The 22,412-nt window shown below is 39.1% G+C and overlaps 1 protein-coding gene across 2 annotated transcripts in view; it reads left to right on the top strand.

Moving 5' to 3' along the window:
- The window catches only part of SLC25A13 (solute carrier family 25 member 13), a 203,157-nt gene that overhangs the window by 23,544 nt on the left and 157,201 nt on the right, over window positions 1–22,412 (top strand). For both annotated transcript variants that reach the window (XM_010345554.3, XM_010345546.3), the window contains exons 2-3: window positions 1,015–1,068; window positions 17,110–17,252. In XM_010345554.3, the coding sequence (XP_010343856.1) occupies window positions 17,249–17,252 (4 nt within the window). In that variant the 5' untranslated portion in view covers window positions 1,015–1,068; window positions 17,110–17,248. The remainder of the gene's footprint in view (window positions 1–1,014; window positions 1,069–17,109; window positions 17,253–22,412) is intronic.

Genomic DNA, 22,412 nt, shown 5'->3' with positions numbered 1-22,412 from the left:
GGGCACAGTGGCTCACACCTGTAATCCCAGCCCTTTGGGAGGCCGAGACAGGTGGATCATGAGGTCAGAAGTTCAAAACCAGCCTGGCCAAGATGCCAAAAATTCAAAAATTAGGCAGGCGTGGTGCCACACACCTGTAATCCCAGCTACTCGGGAGGCTGAGGCAGGAGAATCACTTGAACTTGGAAGGTGAGGTTGCAGTGAGCTTGAGATTGTGCCACTGCACTCCAGCCTGAGCAACAGAGCAAGACTCTGTCTCAAATATTATACACACACACACACACACACACACACACACACACACACATATATATTTCTTGGCTGGGCATGATGGCTCATGCCTGTAATCCTAGCACTTTGGGAAGCTGAGGTAGGCAGATCACTTGAGGTCAGGAGTTTGAGACCAGTCTGGCCAACATAGTGAAACCCTGGCTCTACTAAAAATACGTAACTTAACTGGGAGTGGTAGTGTATACCTGCAATCCCACCTACTCAGGAGGCTGAGGGAGGAGAATTGCTTGAACCTGGGAGGCGAAGGTTGCAACGAGCTGAGATCACACCACTGCACTCCAGCCTGGGCGACAGAGAGAGACTCTGTCTCAAAAAAAAAAAAAAAAAAAAAGAAATATCTTCTCTTGCATAGTTGACAAATAGTTGTATACTTAATATTCTCCTGTGAAAGGGCATAGTTTATGCTGGAGTATAGGTAAAAAATGCCAGGTGTTTGCAATGTTTCAACTTTTCTTCCTTCTTTTTAAGAAACGATACACTATCAACATTATATATTAAGAACTTTTACTACTGTTTCCTTGCATAAAATTTTGTCATTTTGGAAGCTATATAGAGGCTGATTTAAAATGCAGAGGGGTCATAGTATGCACTGGGGCAACATGGTATTTAAGTACAGAAATGAAATGCACTGATTTCTAACCTGGGATTTATTTTCATTTAGTCTGCTAGCTTGGTTTCTCAGCTTTGTTGTAATAACATAAACATTTTTATGTTTATTTATAGGTGGCTTTAACCAAGAGAGCAGATCCAGCTGAGCTTAGAACAATATTTTTAAAGGTCAGTATAAAGAAATCTATTTTGTTTCTTATTTGATTTGTGTTCTATAACTTTTAATGATTATTTTCAAATAGCTCTTTATTTCATTGTTATGTTTTTTAAAAATCCCAAGGTGTCAGCTGGGCACACTGGCTCACACCTGTAATACCAGCTCTTTGGGAGGCTGAGACTGGCAGATCACCTGAGGTCAGGAGTTTGAGACGAGCCTGGCCAACGTGGTGAAACCCCATCTCTACCAAAAATACAAAAATTAGCCAGGTGTGGTGGTGCATGCCTATAATCCCAGCTACTTGGGCGGCTGAGGTGGGAGAATCACTTGAACCTGCGAGGTGGAGTTTGCAGTGAACCAAGATCGTGCCACTGCATTCCAGCCTGGATGACAGAGCAAGACTCAGTCTGGTAAAACAAACAACAAAATCCCAACGTGTCTTAAGAGGGGAGAGCCTTATAAATACATCTGCTTTTTAAAAATGTTTAGGAAACTAACTCGTAGATGATTGTGATGACAACATGGTTTATATTTTAATTTCTTTTTTTCTTTTTTTTTTTTTTGAGACGGAGTTTCGCTCTTCGCTCTTGTTACCCAGGCTGGAGTGCAATGGTGCGATCTCGGCTTACCGCAACCTCCGCCTCCTGGGTTCAGGCAATTCTCCTGTCTCAGCCTCCTGAGTAGCTGGAATTACAGGCATGTGCCACCATGCCCAGCTAATTTTTTTTGTATTTTTAGTAGAGACGGGGTTTCACCACGTTGACCAGGATGGTCTCGATCTCTTGACCTCGTGATCCACCCGCCTCGGCCTCCCAAAGTGCTGGGATTACAGGCTTGAGCCACCGCGCCCGGCTATATTTTAATTTCTTTTATCTCACATGGTGTAAGGTATGCAAATAAAAGCAGTTGCTGAGGTATTGAGTTTTGCAGCCCATTTACTTTTCCAGGATTGACCTGTACAGTTTTCTCCTAAAAAGTTTAAAGCTTGTTGTAGGCATCTCAGTAATTCTTCACTCATCCGTGGGACTATCCTGTCTCTCCCTGGTAGAAGCCTATTGTTGTTGTTATCATCATTTTCATCACTTTATCATGACTGCAGTATTCTGGGAGGAGGCTCCAGTATGGATAACAGTAGATGCTAGAATGCCACAGACACCATAGAAGTTGGTGTCTTATACGTGGCATCTTATATTTCTACATATTTTGTGATACTCGGCAGTGAATGATTAATAAAAGTCTGTCTCAGCTTCCAGACACTGAAACGCCTTTATGTTATTCAGATGAAATTGAAGTACTCAAAAAAGAAAATGTCACTTTTGTAAGATTTTACATGTATGTGTCTGTGTGTGTATATATATGTACACACACACATAATATATATATATGTATAGGTATGTTTTTCTAAACATTATGAAACGGCACTTGAGTTGTACAGAAAGAGGACCAAAGTGTCAAATGAGAAATTTGGTGTATACGAATATGGTGTAGAAAGTTATTAAATCTGTGAGCCTCCCTTACCTCATCACAGTGTGTTACTATCAAAACTAATTGAGACGTCAAGGACTTTGAACATGGGCAGGATATTTGATATTAAGGAGTTGTTATTAATTGATGTTTAGGCTGATAATATTCTCCTTATGGGAAATATAGAGGCTATGTTTTAGAGATATACACCGAATAGCTCTGAGATTACCATGTCTGAGATTTGCTTTTAAATAATCTAATTTTGGTCGGGTGAGGAAAATAAGTAGGCAGTATGATGATAACTTTTGAAACTGGGAAAGGGAATAGTGGGTTTATTATACTGTTCTCTCTACTTTGTATATATTTGAAAGTTTTCTTTTTCTTTCTTTCTTTCTTTATTAGACAGAATTTCAGTCTTGTTGCCCAGGCTGGAGTGCAATGGCACGATCTTGGCTCACTGCAACCTCTACCTCCCGGGTTCAAGTGATTCTCCTGCCTCTGGCTCCTGAGTAGCTGGGATTACAGGCATGCACCACTAAACCCAGCTAATTTTGTATTTTTAGTAGAGACAGGATTTCACCATGTTGATCAGGCTGGTTTCAAACTCCTATCATCAGGTCATCTGCCCACCTTAGCCTCCCAAAGTGCTAAGATTACAGGCATGAGCCACTGCGCCTGGCCTGAACATTTTTATAATAAAATCTATTTTAAAGTTGTAACGATTCAGTGAGGTAACCTATATGAAAGGTGTCCTGCATCCGATATATGTTATATAGTCTTCAGCAGATGCTTGAAATTAAGTAATAATTTAAGTAAAGGAGGAATAAAGACTCCAAAAGAAAATGATTAAAAGCAGGAATAATTTTGTGGGGAGGAAAAAAAAGGATACATTTGTAAGGAGACTTGAATTATACGTAAAAAATCAGGATTCTGGACACCTGTAATCTCAGTGAGAGGCTGGGGCAGAAGGAATACTTGAGCCTAGAAATTTGAGGCTTCAGTGAGCTATGGATATGCCACTGCACTCCAGCCTGGGTGACAGAGTGAGACCCTGTCTCTTTAAAACAAAGCAAGTCTCTTTATAAATTTGTTTTTAGCCCAGAAAGGACAATACAGTATAGCTTTTTTTTTTTTTTTTTTTTTTTTTGAGACGGAGTCTTACTTTGTCACCCAGGCTGGAGTGTAGGTTGTGCAATCCAGGGTTCAAGTGATTCTCATGCGTTAGCCTCCCAACTAGCTGGGATTACAGGCGTGCACCACCATGCCTGGTTAATTTTTGTATTTTTACTAGAGATGGGGTTTCACCATGTTGGCCAGGCTGGTCTTAAACTCCTAACTTCAAGTGATCTGCCTGCCTTGGCCTCCTAAAGTGCTGGGATTACAGGCGTGAGCCACCACATCTGGCCACAATATACTATAGAGTTTATAAGGTGGATAAGGATCCTGGAGCATGAAAGTCCAGAAAACAGAAAAGCATTTGTTCCTTACCTAAGCTGATGTCTACTGTTGTGCATATTGGTACCACTGTGGTTGGAATGAGGTGGTCCCATTCTCTGTATGAGAGAAGGAATAAGTTCTTTGTATATGTGTTTAAGGTCTGTTGATACTGTAAAACTCCAGTGATATAAATCTGAAAGACCACTTGTAGAAAAACCATTAAATGGGGTGCCAAAGAGCCTAGAAAAATGGAAAGTAGCTCATTAACATAAGCTGGTAAAGTCATCATCGTTCTCTGAACTCAGGACCCATGTGTTACTTCTGTTTTCTAAGCAAGCAAGAGTGGTGGGCATCCTTCTGACAGGAAGTGGAAACACCTTAGAGGGTGTCTCAATAGATGGTGCATCTTAGAATCTCACTGGTTGGTGTGATCCTTTGATAAGACTCCACTTAAAGGCTGTGTCCACCTTTTGAGGCCATATGATCCCTGGAGAAGCTAGGCTGAGACCTTAGTTTGGAACAGCATATCTTTCTCAGTTTCTACATCCACTTTCAGCAGCAGGCAGGACTCTACTGGGAGAGAGTTTAATTGATCGGGTAGACCCAGAGAGGGTGAGAATTCCATGCAGAGTTCTGGAGAGACACCTGTATGTAGTGTTTCTGTTTGTACACTTGAAGGCCGGGGTGGAATCTTTGGGACAGATAGGGAAGTACTCTCTTCCCTTGGGGTGGCTGGAACTATGTAACTTTTGAATAAGGGTTTATTTGGCTTAGAGTCCTAAGAGATGACGTTGGGGGGACCATACCTGAAGAAAACAGGAGTCAGCAGTTTGTGGAAAGGATTGTGGATCTGGCAAAAGTTCTGGTGATCTCACCAGGCCTGGATAGTGTGATACTAACACAAATCTGCCTTGGCTTAGCATGCTAAGGATATCAGATTTACCATTTATCACAGATGGTATTGTGGTGAGGGGAAGAATGGGAAACACAGCAACGCAGGGACTGTGCCAAGCCAAGCTTTTTAGTTAATTATGGCTCAGCAGTAAGCATTCTGTAAACCTGTCTACTTTGCTGATTTTCTCTGACTTTTTCCTGACTTGACTTTCTTCTTAGTAAAAATTCCATGTGAAGTATCCCAACCTTTTCTCTGCTAACCTATGTAAAGAGAGAATTCTTCTGTAGCTTGGGAGATGGAAGGGAGCTTCATTGCACCCTTCACACTAGGTGTACTGGTAGCAGGAATGTTGACAGTGCTGAGGGTCAGCGACAGCCAGTGGAACGGAGCTAGATAAGGAAAGAGGGTTCCTGGAGGATTAAAATGAGCCCAATTCTGGCCTTTTTGTTTGTTTGAGAATTTAGAATCAGTTCCACTGTTTTTTTTTTGATGGTACCTAGGTACAGTGTCATGGATTTGGGTATATATCAGTGCATACATCATGGCTTCTGTCCATAAATACCAGAGTGAGAACTGTGTCTAAGTGTAAAAAACCCCAAAAGCCATGATATGATTGATAAGTATTGTACAGCATTAATTAGCAGGAAGATGATGTGGACTAATTATCTATGGAGAGTCATTAAGTTATGGAGAGGTGGTAATATTTGAACTGAGCTTGAAGATGAGTGTGTATTTACCAGATGGAGAAAGTAGAGAAGGGTTTGTTGGCAAAGGAAGACCTTTTTAGGCAAAGAAAACAACACATACAAAGTAAAGAGCTGTCAGAGTGCCATATGTGTGGAGGGAATGGCTAAACACTTGGGCCGGCTCAGGGCACAGGGTCCTGGGTGGTGGTAATCAGGACAGGACTTGGTATAAAACATGCCGGGTTAAGGCATACGACAGATGTTTTCTTTATGCAGGATGTTCTTGTGGCAAGTGGCAGGTAATGTTTCATCTACAAGTGGAAGTTAAAGTCTAGGGAGTCAATTTTGTTTCTCGCCTAAATGTTGACATGCATTTTTCTGTTTGCCTAGTGCTTTTGGTGTTGCTTCCTGTTAGTTTAAACAGGTGTATACTGACTGCCTACAGTTTAAATAAAACATCATGAGTGGGAGGCATATAACAATGACCACATCTTAAAGGAGCTCAGATTTTATATAGACCAGATTTATAGGCACGCAGGAGTTAACAAAGAATGTAAGTCAGAATACTTCCAGGATCCACATTATGGCCAAAGCAAATGCTACAGGAGGTAGGAGGAGGGAGCAGCCCCCCATTGTGGGCAGTGGTCAGGGAAGGCCCCAAGGAGAGAGAACTTGGGGAGTTTCAGGGACAAGTGGGAGAAGAACACATTTGAGAGAAAGCCTGAAGATCAGTCAGGGAGAAAACAACCTCTCCAGGTTGAAGGAGTCTTGTTCATCCTTTAAATGTTTATTTAGATACAATTCTGTATCAAAGTATGCGAAGTATCACAAGGTGTGGTTGACAGGATTAGAAAGGTAATTGGGAGTTTGGCAATTCCACTAAGCAGTAGGAAGCATTCCAGATTTTTTTTGATGAGGAGGTGAGTGTGAGATTTGATTGGTGCATCAGGGCCACAAGTTAGGCAGCCTTAGGGTTGTGGCAGCAGGGGAGTGGAGAATGGCAAGATAGAGTCACTTTGAAGGAATATTTGATGAAGATGGCTGATTTTTTAAAATAGATGAGAGACAGCAGAGAGGAAATACAGCCTGGGTGCAAAGAGGTGCCAGTAAAAGAACAGAGAAAGTGAGAGGGAGCCAGTAGCTCTTGGAAGGAAAAGAGATGATGTGGTGTACTACTGTATTAGTCTGTTCCTATGCTGCTAATAAAGACAAACCCGAGACTGGGTAATTTATGAAGGAAAGAGGTTTCATTGACTCACAGTTCTACATGGCTAGGGAGACCGCACAATCTTGGTGGAAGACGAATAAGGAACAAAGTCTCGTCTTACATGGTGACAGGCAAGAGAGCTTGTGCAGGGGAACTCCCATTTATAAAAACATCAGATCTTGTGAGACTTATAGGGAAACCACCCCCATGATTCAGTTATCTCCGCCTGGCCCTGCCCTTGACACATGGGGATTATTACAATTCAAGGTGAGATTTGGAAGGGGACACAGCCAGACCACATCAACTATTTCGAAATATATAGTCTGAAGTAACTAACTCTCTGTAGCGAAAGGTGGAAAAATTGGGAAAAAAGGCTGGATGAGAAACAAGACATATTACAGAGTAACATAGTGAATTGCACTTGGATTTTTATAATTGTTCCGTCAACAAAAGCATGATATCCACCTTTAAAATGTTTGTAGGCAAATTTTGAAAAACAATTAATTCTTTTTTTGGAAAACTTTTTTTAATCACATCAATTTTATATTCTTTGAAAATTTAAAAGGCAGATATATAAGCAAAAGTAAATTGTGATAGTTGCATAGGAAAATAGATGCAGATATTTATGTATTTATTTTTCTCTCAGTCTATATGTCACTGTATGTATATACTTTTTTTCCCCTTAGGAGAAAAAAATACTGTTTTATATCTAGTTTTTATCTTACCTGCTGTGTTACAAATACTTTTTCTTATAATTGAATGTGCTTCTACATTTTTTGTGTGTGTGAATTATTTTATTTCTTCAATGATGATTTAGACGGACTGTTTTTAAACCAGTACAAAAATGGCATAAGTAATATCTGGCTGTTTTCTAACCAATTATGTAATTTTCTTGCACAATAAGCTACCTCATGTCTTTTGGCAAGAAATACATTAAATTTGAATGGTAAATATATTATACAATGAATTAGGACTCAATTAAAATTTGCTTTAAATATTTCTTTGGGGGAGAAGATACCATACTTGTACTCAATGAAGAGAAACATTTTTCTACTCCAGAGGTCTTTGATTTATTTTTTAACATCTATTAAGTCATAGGGAAGAGTTTACAGTAGCTCAGTCTCCTTCCCGTGGTTTCTCACAATGTGTACATCTCTGGGTGGAGCAGGCTGACACCAGGTACCTTTCCCTTTGGCTTCCTTCTTTTTCTGATCATTTTCCTTCATGCATTTCTGGAAGCTATCTCGGCTGTTAGAGTGCTTAATGTGCTTAGCACACACATTAATTCTCTTGACAAGAATCTTGCGCTTAACTTGTTTGTTTACAACAGTGCCAGCGGCATGCTGCGTGGCATTGTAGACTCCTCTACTTTTGCCATGGTAACACTTGTGAAGCATTGCTTTTTGAACAGTACCCATCTCCTTGATGTCTACAATATCACCTTTCTTATAGATTCACATATATGTGGCCAAAAGAACAACTTCATGTTTTCTAAAAGGCCTAGAGAACGAATATTGGGTGCCTCTCCTCTTTTTCTTTATCATGTTTGCGAATTATTGGAAGATGACGGTTCCAGCCAAAAAAGCCTTCCACAATTTTTTTTTTCTTTTTTTTTTAGACGGAGTCTCACTCTGTCACTCAGGCTGGAGTGCAGTGACACGATCTTGACTCACTGCAACCTCTGCCTCCCTGGTTCAGGCGATTCTGTTCTGCCTCAGCCTCCTGAGTATCTGGGATTACAGGCGTGCACCACCATGCCTGGCTAATTGTATTTTTAGTAGAGATGGGGTTTCACCAGGTTGGTTAGGCTGGTCTTGAATGATTGATCTCATGATCTGCCCGCCTTGGCCTCCCAAAGTGCTGGGATTACAGGTGTGAGGCACTGCCCCTGGCCAACCTTCTACAATATTTTTAATGCTGCATAATATTCCTACATATGGCTGTTTTTGTTTTGCCCTAATTGGATGTTTAGTTGTCTCCTCTGCTTTGCTATCATTAACAGCACTGTAATGATAGTGTTGTACCTACATTTTTGCATATAGCTAGCATTATTTTCTTAGGATAAATTCCTAGAAGTGGCATCATTGGGTTAGAATAGGTTTACAACATATTAAGGCTTGTGATTCCTCTTGGTAGACTGCTCTCATGAAGGTTGTTTCAATATATAGTATGGGTGGGAACATGGAAGTATACATTTCCTACATTATATCATTTCAGATTATTCTGAAAAAAATACTGTAGCAGCAACAAAAAGACTTTCTGCCAACCTGTTGGTCGAAAAATTGTATCTTATTTAAAATTTTCATTTTTTAAATAAATAGAGCAATAAATTTATTGACGATTTGTGTTTCTTAAATATATTTTTAACTTTATTGTAACAATTTTCAGACATACAGAAAATAGAAAACACCCACATAACCACCATCTAATTTAAAGTAATACTTGTTGTATTAGTTTATATATTTTTAAACTGATTTATGTTAACATAAATAGATATCACTATAATTCACCCTAAATAATTTAACACAGAACTCCAAATAATAAAAACAGTCTCCTACACAGTCATAATACCATTGTATGCCTAATAAAATTAATGGTAATTCCCTAATAACATAAAATACCCAATCCAGATTCTAATCCTTGATTATATTGTGTTCCATCCCTGTAACAGGGAATGGAAGTAAAGGATGAGCAGATGCAACGACCTATTGTCTGCACCTTCTCAGTGGTTGGAAAATAGTATAGGGAATTTGTCCTTCAGTCCCAGGATGTGAGTGATTCATGGCAAAATGGGCAGCTGGATGATTATGGTTCTACACAGGCTCATTCACAGCTTGCAAACCTTTATCAATTTACTGTGACTGATACTGAGCAGGCCAGATAGGACCCAGGGAATGGGCATTTGTAGTGATAGAGTCCTTCTGGTTTTCTTTGCTATCATCTTTACTGGGTGTGGTGGCATTTGGTGATGATGATAAGTATTATACAAGGTTGTACAAGGAATTCTGAAACTCTTCCCATTTTCTAAGTGTATGTTTAATCGTATCAAAACTCCCGAAAATTGCAAGGGAGGGAGGCTTCAGGTTGCTAGTGGAAAATATTCCCAAAGAAAGATTAATGACATTTTAAAGATGTGGTGGCTATAAGGATGTAGTCTGTTCCCCCTGCGGGGACCCTTGGCTCACTGCTGCAGGGAGAGTAGAGCTGTGTTTGTTAGTACCCTCGTACATATTTTTATTGTGGTCGGCCTCTGTCCATCAATCCTAAGGAGCAACTTTTGACATATTTACTTAAATCACAGAGCAGACTGCCCAGCCGTGGTGATGAGCTGGTTTTACAAACGGAAGAAAACTGTTTCTTGCCCAGATTAACAAGCTCCTATATTTAAGAAATAATTTCTTGGCCGGGCGTGGTGGCTCAAGCCTGTAATCCCAGCACTTTGGGAGGCCGAGGCGGGTGGATCACGAGGTCAAGAGATCGAGACCATCCTGGTCAACATGGTGAAACCCCGTCTCTACTAAAAATACAAAAAATTAGCTGGGCATGGTGGCACGTGCCTGTAATCCTAGCTACTCAGGAGACTGAGGCAGGAGAATTGTCTGAACCAGGGAGGCGGAGGTTGCGGTGAGCCGAGATCGCGCCATTGCACTCCAGCCTGGGTAACAAGAGTGAAACTCTGTCTCAAAAAAAAAAAAAAAAAAAAAAAAAAAAGGAGAGAGAGATCCAAGATGGCTGATCACTAACAGCTCGGGATTGTAGTTCCCACTGAAAGTGCAAAGAATGAGAGGACGCCACACCTTCACATGAATTCTTGTTGCTCACGCACCAGGAGATTCCCAGCGGAGGAGCCCCACGGGTCGCCAGCGCGACTCTTGTGACCGGCGAGGCGGTTTTGCCGGTGCCTCGGAGCGATGGTTCTTGGTGCAGAGTCGGAAAAGCACCATCAATCTTAACGCCGCTGATTTGGTCGGTGCAGTGGGTTGCTCAGATTTCGGCGCTGAGAATCAGTAAGTTGGACGTCCACTCAGAAACCTAATTACAAAGACGGTGACTTCAAAGACCACAGATGGATAAATTTATAACGAAGGGAGGAAAACGGCCAAAAAAGGCTGAGAATGCCCAAGATCAGAACGCCTCTCCCTCAGCGGGGGATCACAGTTCCTCATCAGCAACGGAACAAGGCTTGATGGAGAACAAGTGTGTTCCAATTACAGAAGCAGGCTTCAAAATGTGGATAATGAGAAACTTCTGTGAATTAAAAGAACTTGTTTTAACCCAATCTAAAGTAACTAAGAACTTTGCAAAAAGATTTGACGAAATGTTAACAAGAATACACAATTTAGAGAGGAATATAAGTGAATTGATGGAGCTGAAAAACACAATAGGAGAACTTCGTGTAGTATGCACAAATTTTAACAGCCGAATTGATCAAGCAGAAGAAAGGATATCAGAGGTCAAAGACCAACTCAATGAAATAAAACGAGATGACAAGATTAGAGAAAAAAGGATAAAAAGGAACGAGCAAAGTCTTCAAGAAATATGGGACTATGTGAAAAGACCTAATCTACGCTTGATAGGTGTACCTGAATGTGACAAAGAGAATGAATCCAAGCTGGAAAATACGCTTCAGGACATTATTCAGGAAAATTTTCCCAGCCTAGTAAGGCAGGATAATATTCAACTCCAGGTAATACAGAGAACACCACAGAGATATTCCTCAAGAAGAGCAACTCCAAGGCACATAATCATCAGATTCACCAGGGTTGAAATGAAGGAGAAAATACTAAGGGCAGCCAGAGAGAAAGGTCAGGTTACCCACAAAGGGAAGCCTGTCAGACTTACAGCAGATCTCTCAGCAGAAACCCTACAAGCCAGAAGAGAGTGGGGGCCAATATTCAACATCCTTAAAGAAAAGAACTTTCAACCCAGAATTTCACATCCAGCCAAACTAAGCTTCACAAGTGAAGGAAAAATAAAGTTTTTTGTGAATAAGCAAGCACTCAGAGATTTCATCACCACCAGGCCTGCTTAACAAGAGCTTCTGAAAGAACCACTACACATAGAAAGGAACAAACATTATCAGCCTTTCTAAAAAAATTATCAAAAAGAGCATCAATATAATGAAGAATTTATATCAACTAATGGACAAAATAGCCAGCTAATGGCAGTATTAAACTCACATATATTATTATTAATTCTAAATTTAAATTGACTAAATCCCCCAATCCAAAGACAGGCAATTTGAATAAAAAACTAAAACCCATCAGTATGCTGCATCCAGATCCATCTCACATTCAAGGATACACAAAGACTCCAAACAAGGGATGGAGAAAGATTTACCAACCAAACAGAGAGCTAAAATAAATAAATAAAAAGCAGAAGTTACAATTAAGCAACAAAGATCAAAAGAAGCAAAGAAGGACATTATATAATGATAAAAGGATCAATGCAACAACAAGAAGAGCTAAAGATCCTAAATATATACGCACCCAATACAGGAATACGCAGACATACAAGACTTATAAAGAGACTTAGACTCCCACATAATAATAGTGGGAGACTTCAACATTAATATTAGACAGATCAATGAGACAGAAAATTAACAACGATATCAGGACTTGAACTCAGATCTGGAACAAGTAAATGTAATTAACATTTATAGAACTCTCCACTTTAAATATACAAAATATACACTCTTATCAGTACCACATCATATCAACTTAGAAGTTTAAAAGAAATCTTGGTTGGCTCCTTGTTTGTTATTCTCTTCCCTCATTTTCTTTTATATCTCTATTATTAAGGACAATTATAGGCATACCCATATTTAGACTGCATTCTAGCCCGGGCAATAAAGCAATACCCCCATCCTCTCTCCCTCTTTGTCTTTCTCTTTCTTCCTCTTCTTTATTTAAAAAAAAAAAAAAAAATTTCTTCATTATATCTAAAAAAATGAAGCTGATAATATCTCTAAGTGACTTTTAAAATGTAAACTGTTGAAATATAAATTGAATGCACACATCACAAATGTACAGCCCCATGAATACTCAGAAAGCGAGTTGTCCCAGCCCAGAGGCCCTCTGATGCCCCTTCTGATCAGCACCCACCAAGGGCAACCAGTTGTCTGAATTCTGGTCACTGTATGTTAAAACTAACTATATGTAAGTTTTGCCTGTTGATTTCACTGTGTGAATGGAATTATACTGTAAGTTTTCTTATGTTTCTTTTCTTTTACTCTTTATTTATAGGATTTGTCTGTGTTGTTGTATGTAGTTGGAGCTAGTTTATTCTTAGTGCTGTGCTGTATTCCATTGTGTGAATTCATCAGGCCATTGATGTATCCTATCGGTTGACATTTGTGTTATTGGTTGACATTTGTGTTATTTTTAGGTTTTTGGATATTACAAATAATGCTGCTGTGGGCATTTTTATATAGTTTTGTTGTATACACACACTTTGTTGGAGATACGCTTCTCATTGAAATTGCTGGGCTTGTGGTTGTGTGTATGTTCAGCTATAGCAGATATTGCCCAGCATTTTTCTACAATGGTTTACTCCTTTATTCTTATACCATCAGTGTGTGAGAAACATTTGCTCCACATTTTTGCCATCACTTATTATTCTTTTTTGTTATCTTGAGAGTATGGCATGGTATTTCATTGTAGGTTTTCTGTTTTATTTTTTGAAATAGGGTCTTTCTTACTTTGTTGCCCGGAGTAGTGGTGCAAACATGGCTCTCTGCAGCCTCAATCTTTTGTGCTCAAGCAATTCTCATGCCTCATTCCCCCTGGGACTACAGGCACGCACTACCATACCTGGTTAATTTTTGTATTTTTTGTAGAGATGGAGATCTGCCATCTTGCCCAGGCTGGTCTCAAACTCTTGGGCTCAAGCAATCTGCCCACCTTGGCCTCCCAAAGTGCTGGGATTATGGGCATGAGTCACTGTGCCCAGCCTTGCATTGTTTTATTTTGCTTTTCAGAGGAATTTTTTTAGGGAGCAGCAACTCGATAGTGATTCTAGAGGTTATTTGTAGAAAATCAAGAAGTTATCATGGCCAAGAAAATTTCCAAGAGTAAAATAATTCAACATCTTTCTTAAACCTTTCATTCTTTTAAAAAATATTTATTTGAACATTTTCTACTATCTATCAAGTACCACTCTGGGAATTTGAGGACAAAGCAGTGAAAAAGACAGGAAGAAATTCTGTCCTGACTGAACTTTCCCTCTAGTTGTAGCAACTAAGATGCATGTAATCTTGCAGGAGTAGACAAGTCAATTGAAAAGGATAGTCCTGGCAGGGCGCGATGTGCACAACTCTAATCCCAGCATTTAGGGAGGCCTAGGCACTCGGATCACCAGGTCAAGAGATCGAGACCATCCTGGACAACGTGGTGAAACCCTGTCTCTACTAAAAATACAAAAACTAGCTGGGCGTGGTGCTGCACACTGTAGTCCCAGCTAGTTGGGAGGCTGAGGCAGGATAATCACTTGAATCTGGGAGGCAGATGTTGCAGTGAGCCAAGCCACTGCACTTCAGCCTGGTGATAGAATGAGAATCGGTCTCAAAAAAAAAAAAAAAAAAGAAAGAAAATAGAAGGATAGTTTTGAAATATTTCTGCAGTGATGGCAGGAGCCGTTATTTGGTCCTGGCATTCTCCCATGGAGTGTGGGTCAGCCTCAGAATACACATTGGCCCTAGGAAGCCTTTGCCAGCTCCTCAGAACTGGTATTGCATATGGAGCCATTTTGTCACGCCTTTCCCTGGTGACAATATGATAATTGAGTATGTAATAAACATGGCATCCTGAAGACCAGGAAGAGAGAATGATTTGCTTTATGTTCCTGGGACAGCCAAGAGATTAAGTAGAAAAATTAAAATTGGGGGATTCTTACCTTAGATCACATACAAAGATAAAGTACTAATATATTAAAACTTAAAGGTAAAGATACAACCTACCTTTAAAAAGCTCAGAGAAACTCCCTGATATTTAGTCTTGAAATGAAGAAGACTGGTGATATGGTTTAGCGGTGTCCCCATCCAAATCTCACATTCAAATAATAAATCCCCACATTTAAAGGGTGGAGCCAGGTGGAGATAATAGAATCATAGGGGCAGTTTCCCTAATATTGTTCTTGGTAGTGAATAAGTCTCACAAGATTTGATGGTTTTAAAATGGGAATTCCCCTACACAAGCTCTCTTGCCTGCTGTCATGTAAGACATGACTTTGCTCCTCATTCACCTTCCACTATGATTGTGAGGCCTCCCCAGTCATGTGGAACTATGAGTTAATTAAACTTCTTCTTCTTCTTCTTTTTAAATAAATTGCCCAGTCTTGGGTATGTCTTTATTAGCAGTGTAAGAACAGACTAACACAACCAGTGTCTAAGTTTAGAAAAGTAATGGAAGAAATTTGAAAGGAGAAAAAATTCTATAGATTCAATTATATAAAAATATCAAACTGGAAAAATATTTGCAATAAATATAATAGACCAAAGTGGGTAAAGGGCGTGTTCACACACTGTTGGCGGGAGTGTAAATTGGTACAATCTTTTCTGGAGAGTAGTGTGATAATAAGTATAAAGAGCCCCAAAGTTTCTCTCCTTTGACTCAACAATTTCTCTTCTGGGAGTCTAGCCTTTGAAAATTGCCAGGAATTTGGACAAATGTTATATATAAAGCTTGCTACCTTAGCTTTATTTAAAAATACAAAAAAGCTGGAAATGTCTACTGGTAGGAGAAAAGTTAAATTGTATATTAAAATAAATTATTCACTATCAGGGACAAACTTAGGTATAACTCCTAAGTCACAGGATTGCTGTAATTAGTAGTGACATTTTCTTTATATTTTCATCTTGTTTTGGCTCACGAAAATCAAAATATAATTCATTACTTGTCTAAAAAGTAAAATTAAATGCTAACTGAAGAATAGTAGGATCACTGGGCCATCTTTGAGCCTTTCCCGTGTAGTGTAGTAAAAAATGTTAACTATAAGACAATACTATAGAACTTTTATTTAGTATAAAATACTTACTGTGTATAGGGCGTTGTGCTAAGTATATGACTTGATTATCTCATTTGTTTCTAGCATCAGTCTTACGAAGCTGGTAATACTGTTCTACTCATTTTATGAATGAAAAACCAGAGGCACCAAAAGCTTTAGTTACTTACCTGAGGCCATTCAGGTGGTAAGAGGCATAGTCTAGGTCCGAGGGGACTCCAAACCTTATTATTACTGAGTATCTGAGCAAAGCCTTAGTCTGCATTGGAATTACAATGTAAAAACAACAAGTTACTTTTAAAAACAGTTTTAATCAGGCTTAACTTAGATTAGAGAGAGAGGGGAGACACTGCCCCGGCACTTCACTGCACACCCTCCGTCACTATGGCTACCAGTGTGGTTCTTGCCACCCAGCTAGGCTTGTTCTTGCAGATGCGCTGCCCTTGCCTCCCCATCCCCACATCACTGCTTTGTTCCCAGGATCAAGAGGCCGTCTCCTGCTCCATAAGGACACCACATGATCCTATGTCGTTTCTCAGCATTTCTGCTCTTGGGGCTCCATGCAACAGAAATTAGTGGGCTCCCTCTTATCTAGGCTGGAATGTATCACATTGAAGACCAGACCTAGGAGAACACTGTGAGAAAGCATTGTATGCCACCTAATTCTTACTAAGCATTTCTGCATCATAATGCCCCAGAATGGAGACGACAGTAACTAGAGCAGCATTCGCTGCCTCCCTCCGTGAGATTCCCCAAGGTGACACACACACAGTAGTTTGCTTTCCAGCTTAGCTTGTTTGCCATCCTTTCTTGTGTCATTGATGCTCTTAAAGCAGGAACAGGGCAAAATAATTAGGTCATTTGCCTCCATGACTTCGTAATTCTGCCTTAAAAAAAAAAAAAAAAAGCTATGTGCCTTTGCTAAAAAGCAAGACATAGTTTGTCTTTCCAAGTTTCTGTAAACCAGGGTTTCTAATCCTGGACACTGCCCACACTTTGGGCTGGAGAAGTGTCTGTTGCAGGGAGTTATCCTGCGCATTGTTGGATGTTTAGCACCATCCCTGACTCCTTTCTACCCACTGGAGCCAGTCGCACCCTTCCTCATATGTTATGACAATCTAAATTGCCATCAGATATTGCCAGATGTCTCTGTGGGAAAACATTGCTCCCAGTTAAGTTTATAAACATAAAACTTGACTTGTTTTTTCTTTGACGTGTTGGGAGATAATGGCCATTGTGAAGAGTACATGATCATATCTGGTATTTTATCATTTGGATATTTTCAGCTTTTTCACAAATCAATCCCATGATTATATACTTTTGAATATATCATAAGATATCATTTCTCTTTTTTTCTAAACAGTATGCAAGCATTGAGAAAAACGGTGAATTTTTCATGTCCCCCAATGACTTTGTCGCTCGATACTTGAACATTTTTGGAGAAAGCCAGCCTAATCCAAAGACTGTGGAACTTTTAAGTGGAGTGGTGGATCAAACCAAAGATGGGTATGTTTATTTTTAATTATCTTATTTAATTCTTTTTGTTTGAAATAGCTTTCTTTTGCTCTAATGACCAAAAAGTCATTAAATATATACCTTCCCATGTCTTAGGAGCATTTTCTGTACTTACTACTATCATTAATACATTATTCACGTAATAATACCTTTAGTGTTTCCTTTAATCGTTGTTTCAAGTTGGGGATTAATATGTATATATTTGACTCGTTTAAAGAATGCTTTATGGTTTTGGAGAACTATTACTGTCATCAAGGTGGTGGCGTACAGATATATGAGAATATTTTTAAGCCTTTGGCATTTTTCAAGGCAGCTGTAAAATTGTGACTAAATGTACAACATAGCTCTATGAATGTGACTTTTCTATAATCTTTCTTTCTGATCAAATTGCCTTTAAAAATTGACCTGTGACTCCAAAGCCCAAAGAAAGACACTCTGCAAAAGCTAGAGGAGAGACACTGTACCATATAGAATTAATTAGGACACATCATAAAATCCCTTTAGATTCTTTTTTCTCTAGCAGTCTTCTCTGGTTATATTTTGTTGGAACTTCTTGTTTTTTCTTTCTTTTGAGGCAGCGCCTCACTCTGTGACCATACAATGGCATGATCTTGGCTCAGTGCAACTTCTGTCTCTGGCACAAGTGATCCTCCCACCTCAGCCCCCCAAGTGGCTGGTACCACAGGTGTGCGTCACTGTGCCCAGCTAAATTTTGTATTTTTTTGCAGAGATGGGATTTTGCCATGTTGCCCAGGCTAGTCTGAAACTCCTGGGCCCAAGCCATCCGCTTGCCTTGGCTTCCCTATGTGTTGGAATTGCAGGCATGAGCCGCTGCATGGGACCTGCATTTAAAAAACGTGTTTTTCTTTTTTTTTTTTTTTTTTTTTTTTTTTTTTTTTTTTTTTGAGACGGAGTTTCGCTCTTGTTACCCAGGCTGGAGTGCAATGGCGCGATCTCGGCTCACCGCAACCTCCGCCTCCTGGGTTCAAGCAATTCTCCTGCCTCAGCCTCCTGAGTAGCTGGGATTACAGGCATGTGCCACCATGCCCAGCTAATTTTTTGTATTTTTAGTAGAGACGGGGTTTCACCATGTATGGTCTCGATCTCTCGACCTCGTGATCCACCTGCCTCGGCCTCCCAAAGTGCTGGGATTACAGGCTTGAGCCACCACGCCCGGCCAAAAACGTGTTTTTCTTAAGCTGTATCAGATTGCAGTGGCTTGTACTGTTAAACACAGAATTTTGAACTCTGAACTCTTGCTAATCAAACACCAATGTCTGCTAATAGCCAAAGTATAATGTACGAGAACTAACCTTCTCTAGGTAAACTGTAAAGGACCTTGCCTTCTTCCTTCTCTAGGTAAACTGTAGGAGACTTCGCCCTCTGCCCCTGCTGCTTGCAGGCATCCTTTTGACAGATTGCCGTTACCTACTACTTTGCGGTGTTCTCTAGCTCTGAATTTTCTCTCTTTATTGGAATCTTCATGTGTCTGATTTTTCCACATGCAGTGGTTTGAGATATAAGCCATTTATGACATCTTTATGTACTTTAAATACTCTGTTTTCATTAGCACTTTCCTTTTCTTGTTTATGCACCTGCCACCCCATTTTTTTTTTTTAATAGAAAGAACCTGCTGTAAAATGAAGGTCTTAATGACTGGGAGGGAGCAGGCAGGGAATTAGGTGATCTACTTGCCGCAGTATTCTGGAGGATTGTTGGATTATACCTTCTCTCTCTGTTCCAGCAGCAGAGAGTTTCCTTTTTAACCTTGCTACCTTTGTTTTCTACCCTTATCCCAAGGTGGATTCTTTGTTTGGTAGGAAAATGTAATGTATGAGCAGGGTGGTACAGGAAAAGACTAGGGTATACTTCACACTAGTTCATTGAAGCTGAAACTATGGAAAACATAGATTTATCCCAGCGAGGATTTTTCTGTGGGAAATTTGGTTGTTTTTTCACCCCCTGTAATGGCTTATGTTTCAGAGGAAGTGTGACCAAGTTCACATGCACCATGAGTTATCTGCCTTAATATTTGAGATCAGTTTTTTCAACTTGAAAAATTTTAAATTACAGAAAAAAAAATTGAGCTACAAAAAAGTTGAAAGAAGAATACAGTGAGCACACAATCTATACCCTTCATCTAGATTGACTTATTAACATTTTTTACCATCTTTGTGCTCTCTTTGTATGCACACATTTTCTACACACAAACATGTATACACATAATTTCTTATTTTGGTTGGAATACATAAGTATAAACTGTATGCGTCACAATATTTCGGCATTTATCTTCTGAGACTAAGACAATCTCCTGCATAACCCCCATGCCATTATCACACTTAGAATTAATGATCATGTCAAATATCAGCTAATATCTAGTCCATATTCAAATATACTAGAACTTTCAAGTATATTTGCAGATCTGATATTGTCACCTCCCTTCTCTACCTCAAATGGCTCTTTGCCTATTCTTGTTTCCTTCTTTTTTGTTTTTTGATTGAAGATGATACTGTATTTAGTTATGTCTCTTTCACTCTATAACAGAACCTTGCATTATATTGTTTTTCATTATATGACTTTTGAAATCCAGGCCAGTTATTTTGTTGAAGGTTCTGCATTCTGGACTTGCCTGATTGTTTCCTCATTGTCTGATTCAATCAGGGTGAATTTTGGGTTGATTAGGAGCTATTCTATACTACCGATTGTATCTCTTCAGGAGGGATATTGTCCAGGCGTTGGTGATGCTGTTTGGTCACTTGAAGAAGTTGGCATCAACCAGGTATTTCTATTGTAAAGGTTCCATTTTGTTATTGTTACATGAGTAGATAGTCTGTGGGATGATACGTCAGGGTCGCATGGATATCCTGTTTTTCAGCAACCTTTCACCTAATGGTTTTAGCATCCATGATGATTCTTCACCCAGTTGTTAATATTGATGTTTAAAAGGTAGCTAATTTTCTAATCCTGTAATTTCTCCTATGTTTATTGTCCAGCAATCTTTGGTAAACAAAAACTTTCGTTCCTCTTCCTCCTTTTCTTTTTCTTTTAATCTTTTATAGCAATATAATGTCCTGGATTTATTTATTTTAATTCTGTTCATTATAATCCATTACCATTATTCTCTTACATGCAGATTGTCTCAAATCTGGTCAGTGGGAGGACTTCAAGCTGGCTTCTTATTCTCAGCTTTCAGATACTCCTTGTTTTTGGCAAATTAGTTGTTACAGGCTCACCTTGGACTGTTCCTGGCTTTGACCTGGAAATCACTTTTTCCCCACCATGAGGCTCTGATTCCTTTTATTTGGGAATGGTGCTTAGAAACAAAGTTCTGGGCACTGGCTAATTGTTACCAGGGTATTACTGTTTCTCTGACTTTTCAGTGAAAAGAGCTGGGAAATATACAAACTTTAAAAAAGTAAAAGTTTATGACATTTCCTTTTAAATTTAACATTACAGGATTTTTCTTTGTTTTTTTAAATTTTGTATCTCTTTCTCTGTGAAAATTTTGGTTCCTATGTACATTACTATATTTATGGTCCTTTATTTGATAGAATTGGAAGGCCTCTCAAGGTATGATATGAAAGAGCAAAACTATTTTTAAAAAATAAATAAATAAATGGAATATCTTCTGACGTACTTTGCCTTTTATTTTATCCCCTTTCCCATTATTAGACATGCTTTTTCTTTTTTCAAACATATAATCTCCAAAAATACAGTCTTAAATTTATTGGATGACAACAATGTAACATATATTTTACATATGTAATATAACATAATGTGTATATGTTCTCAAAAGCTTGTGACAGATTTGAGAATCTGTTTTCTTGGTTTTATAGATGAGATACCTGAAGCTCTTGGTATTTAAGCAGTTCGTAGCTAAAAGGTGCTCAAGCCTGTCAGGTTCTAAAGTCCTCAGCCTTTTTAGTGTTCTGAGCTGCCTTTTCTCATAATCTCACTGTCCTCTTTTGCTTGGCATTTTCTTTTAGATTTTGTGTTATCTTAAATCTCAGTTTTACTGTGACAGGGAAAATGTTAGATGGCCTTAATCCTTTGCCCTATAATGAACCTTTTAGTTGCAAAAACCCTGAACATCTCTGTAATTTTTTTAACTTCTAGTTGACATGTAATAATTGTACATATTAGATACAGAGTGATAGTTCAGCACATGTATATAATGTGTAATAATCAAATTAGGGTTTCATATCAATTTGTTGACTATATTTAGGTAAATGTACTAAGAAGGATTTCATGAAAGCCCGGGAATGGAAGTCGTAGTTCAAATTCTATGTTACTCACCTTAACAGGCTGAATAATAGCCACCCAAAGAGATCCAGTCCAATTCCCTGGAATTTGTAAATGTTACCTTATTTGGAAAAAGGGTCTTTGTAGATGTGATTAAATCAAGAATTTTGAGATGAAGAGATTACTCTGGATTGTTTGGGTGGGCTCTAAATTTCATCACAAGTGTCATTAGAAGACAGAGGCAAAGGGAGAGTTGACACAGAAAAAGGGAAGAGGAAGACTCAGGGTGACCACAGAAGTAGAGATTGGAGTGATGCAGTCACAAACTGAGGATATTTCTCCTTCACTTCAAAGCTTAATTTAGCTGGATATGAAATTCTGGGTTGAAAGTTTTTTTCTTTAAGGATGTTAAATATTGGCCCCCACTCTCTTGTGGCTTGTAGGGTTTCTGCTGAGAGATCCACTGTGAGTCTGATGGGCTTCCCTTTGTGGGTAACCCGACCTTTCTCTCTGGCTGCCCTTAGCAATTTTTCCTTCATTTCAACCCTGGTGAATCTGACGATTATGTGCCTTAGGGTTGCTCTTCTTGAGGAATATCTTTGTGGTGTTCTCTGTATTTCCTGAATTTGAATGTTAGCCTGCCTTACTAGGTTGGGAAAGTTCTCCTGGATAATATCCTGAAGAGTGTTTTCCAGTTTGGATTCCTTCTCCCTATCACAATCAGATACACCGATCAAATGTAGATTTGGTCTTTTCACATAATCCCATATTTCTTGGAGGTTCTCTTAATTTCTTTTCACTCTTTTTTGTCTGATCTTGCCTTCTCATTTAATTTCATTTAATTGATCTTTAATCTCTGATATCCTTTCTTCTGCTTGATCAATTTGGCTATTGAAATTTGTGTACACT

Source organism: Saimiri boliviensis, chromosome 10 (assembly GCF_048565385.1).
Source record: "Saimiri boliviensis isolate mSaiBol1 chromosome 10, mSaiBol1.pri, whole genome shotgun sequence".
NCBI classification, from domain to species: Eukaryota; Metazoa; Chordata; class Mammalia; order Primates; family Cebidae; genus Saimiri; species Saimiri boliviensis.
This window is presented reverse-complemented; position numbering and strand designations above follow the sequence as displayed.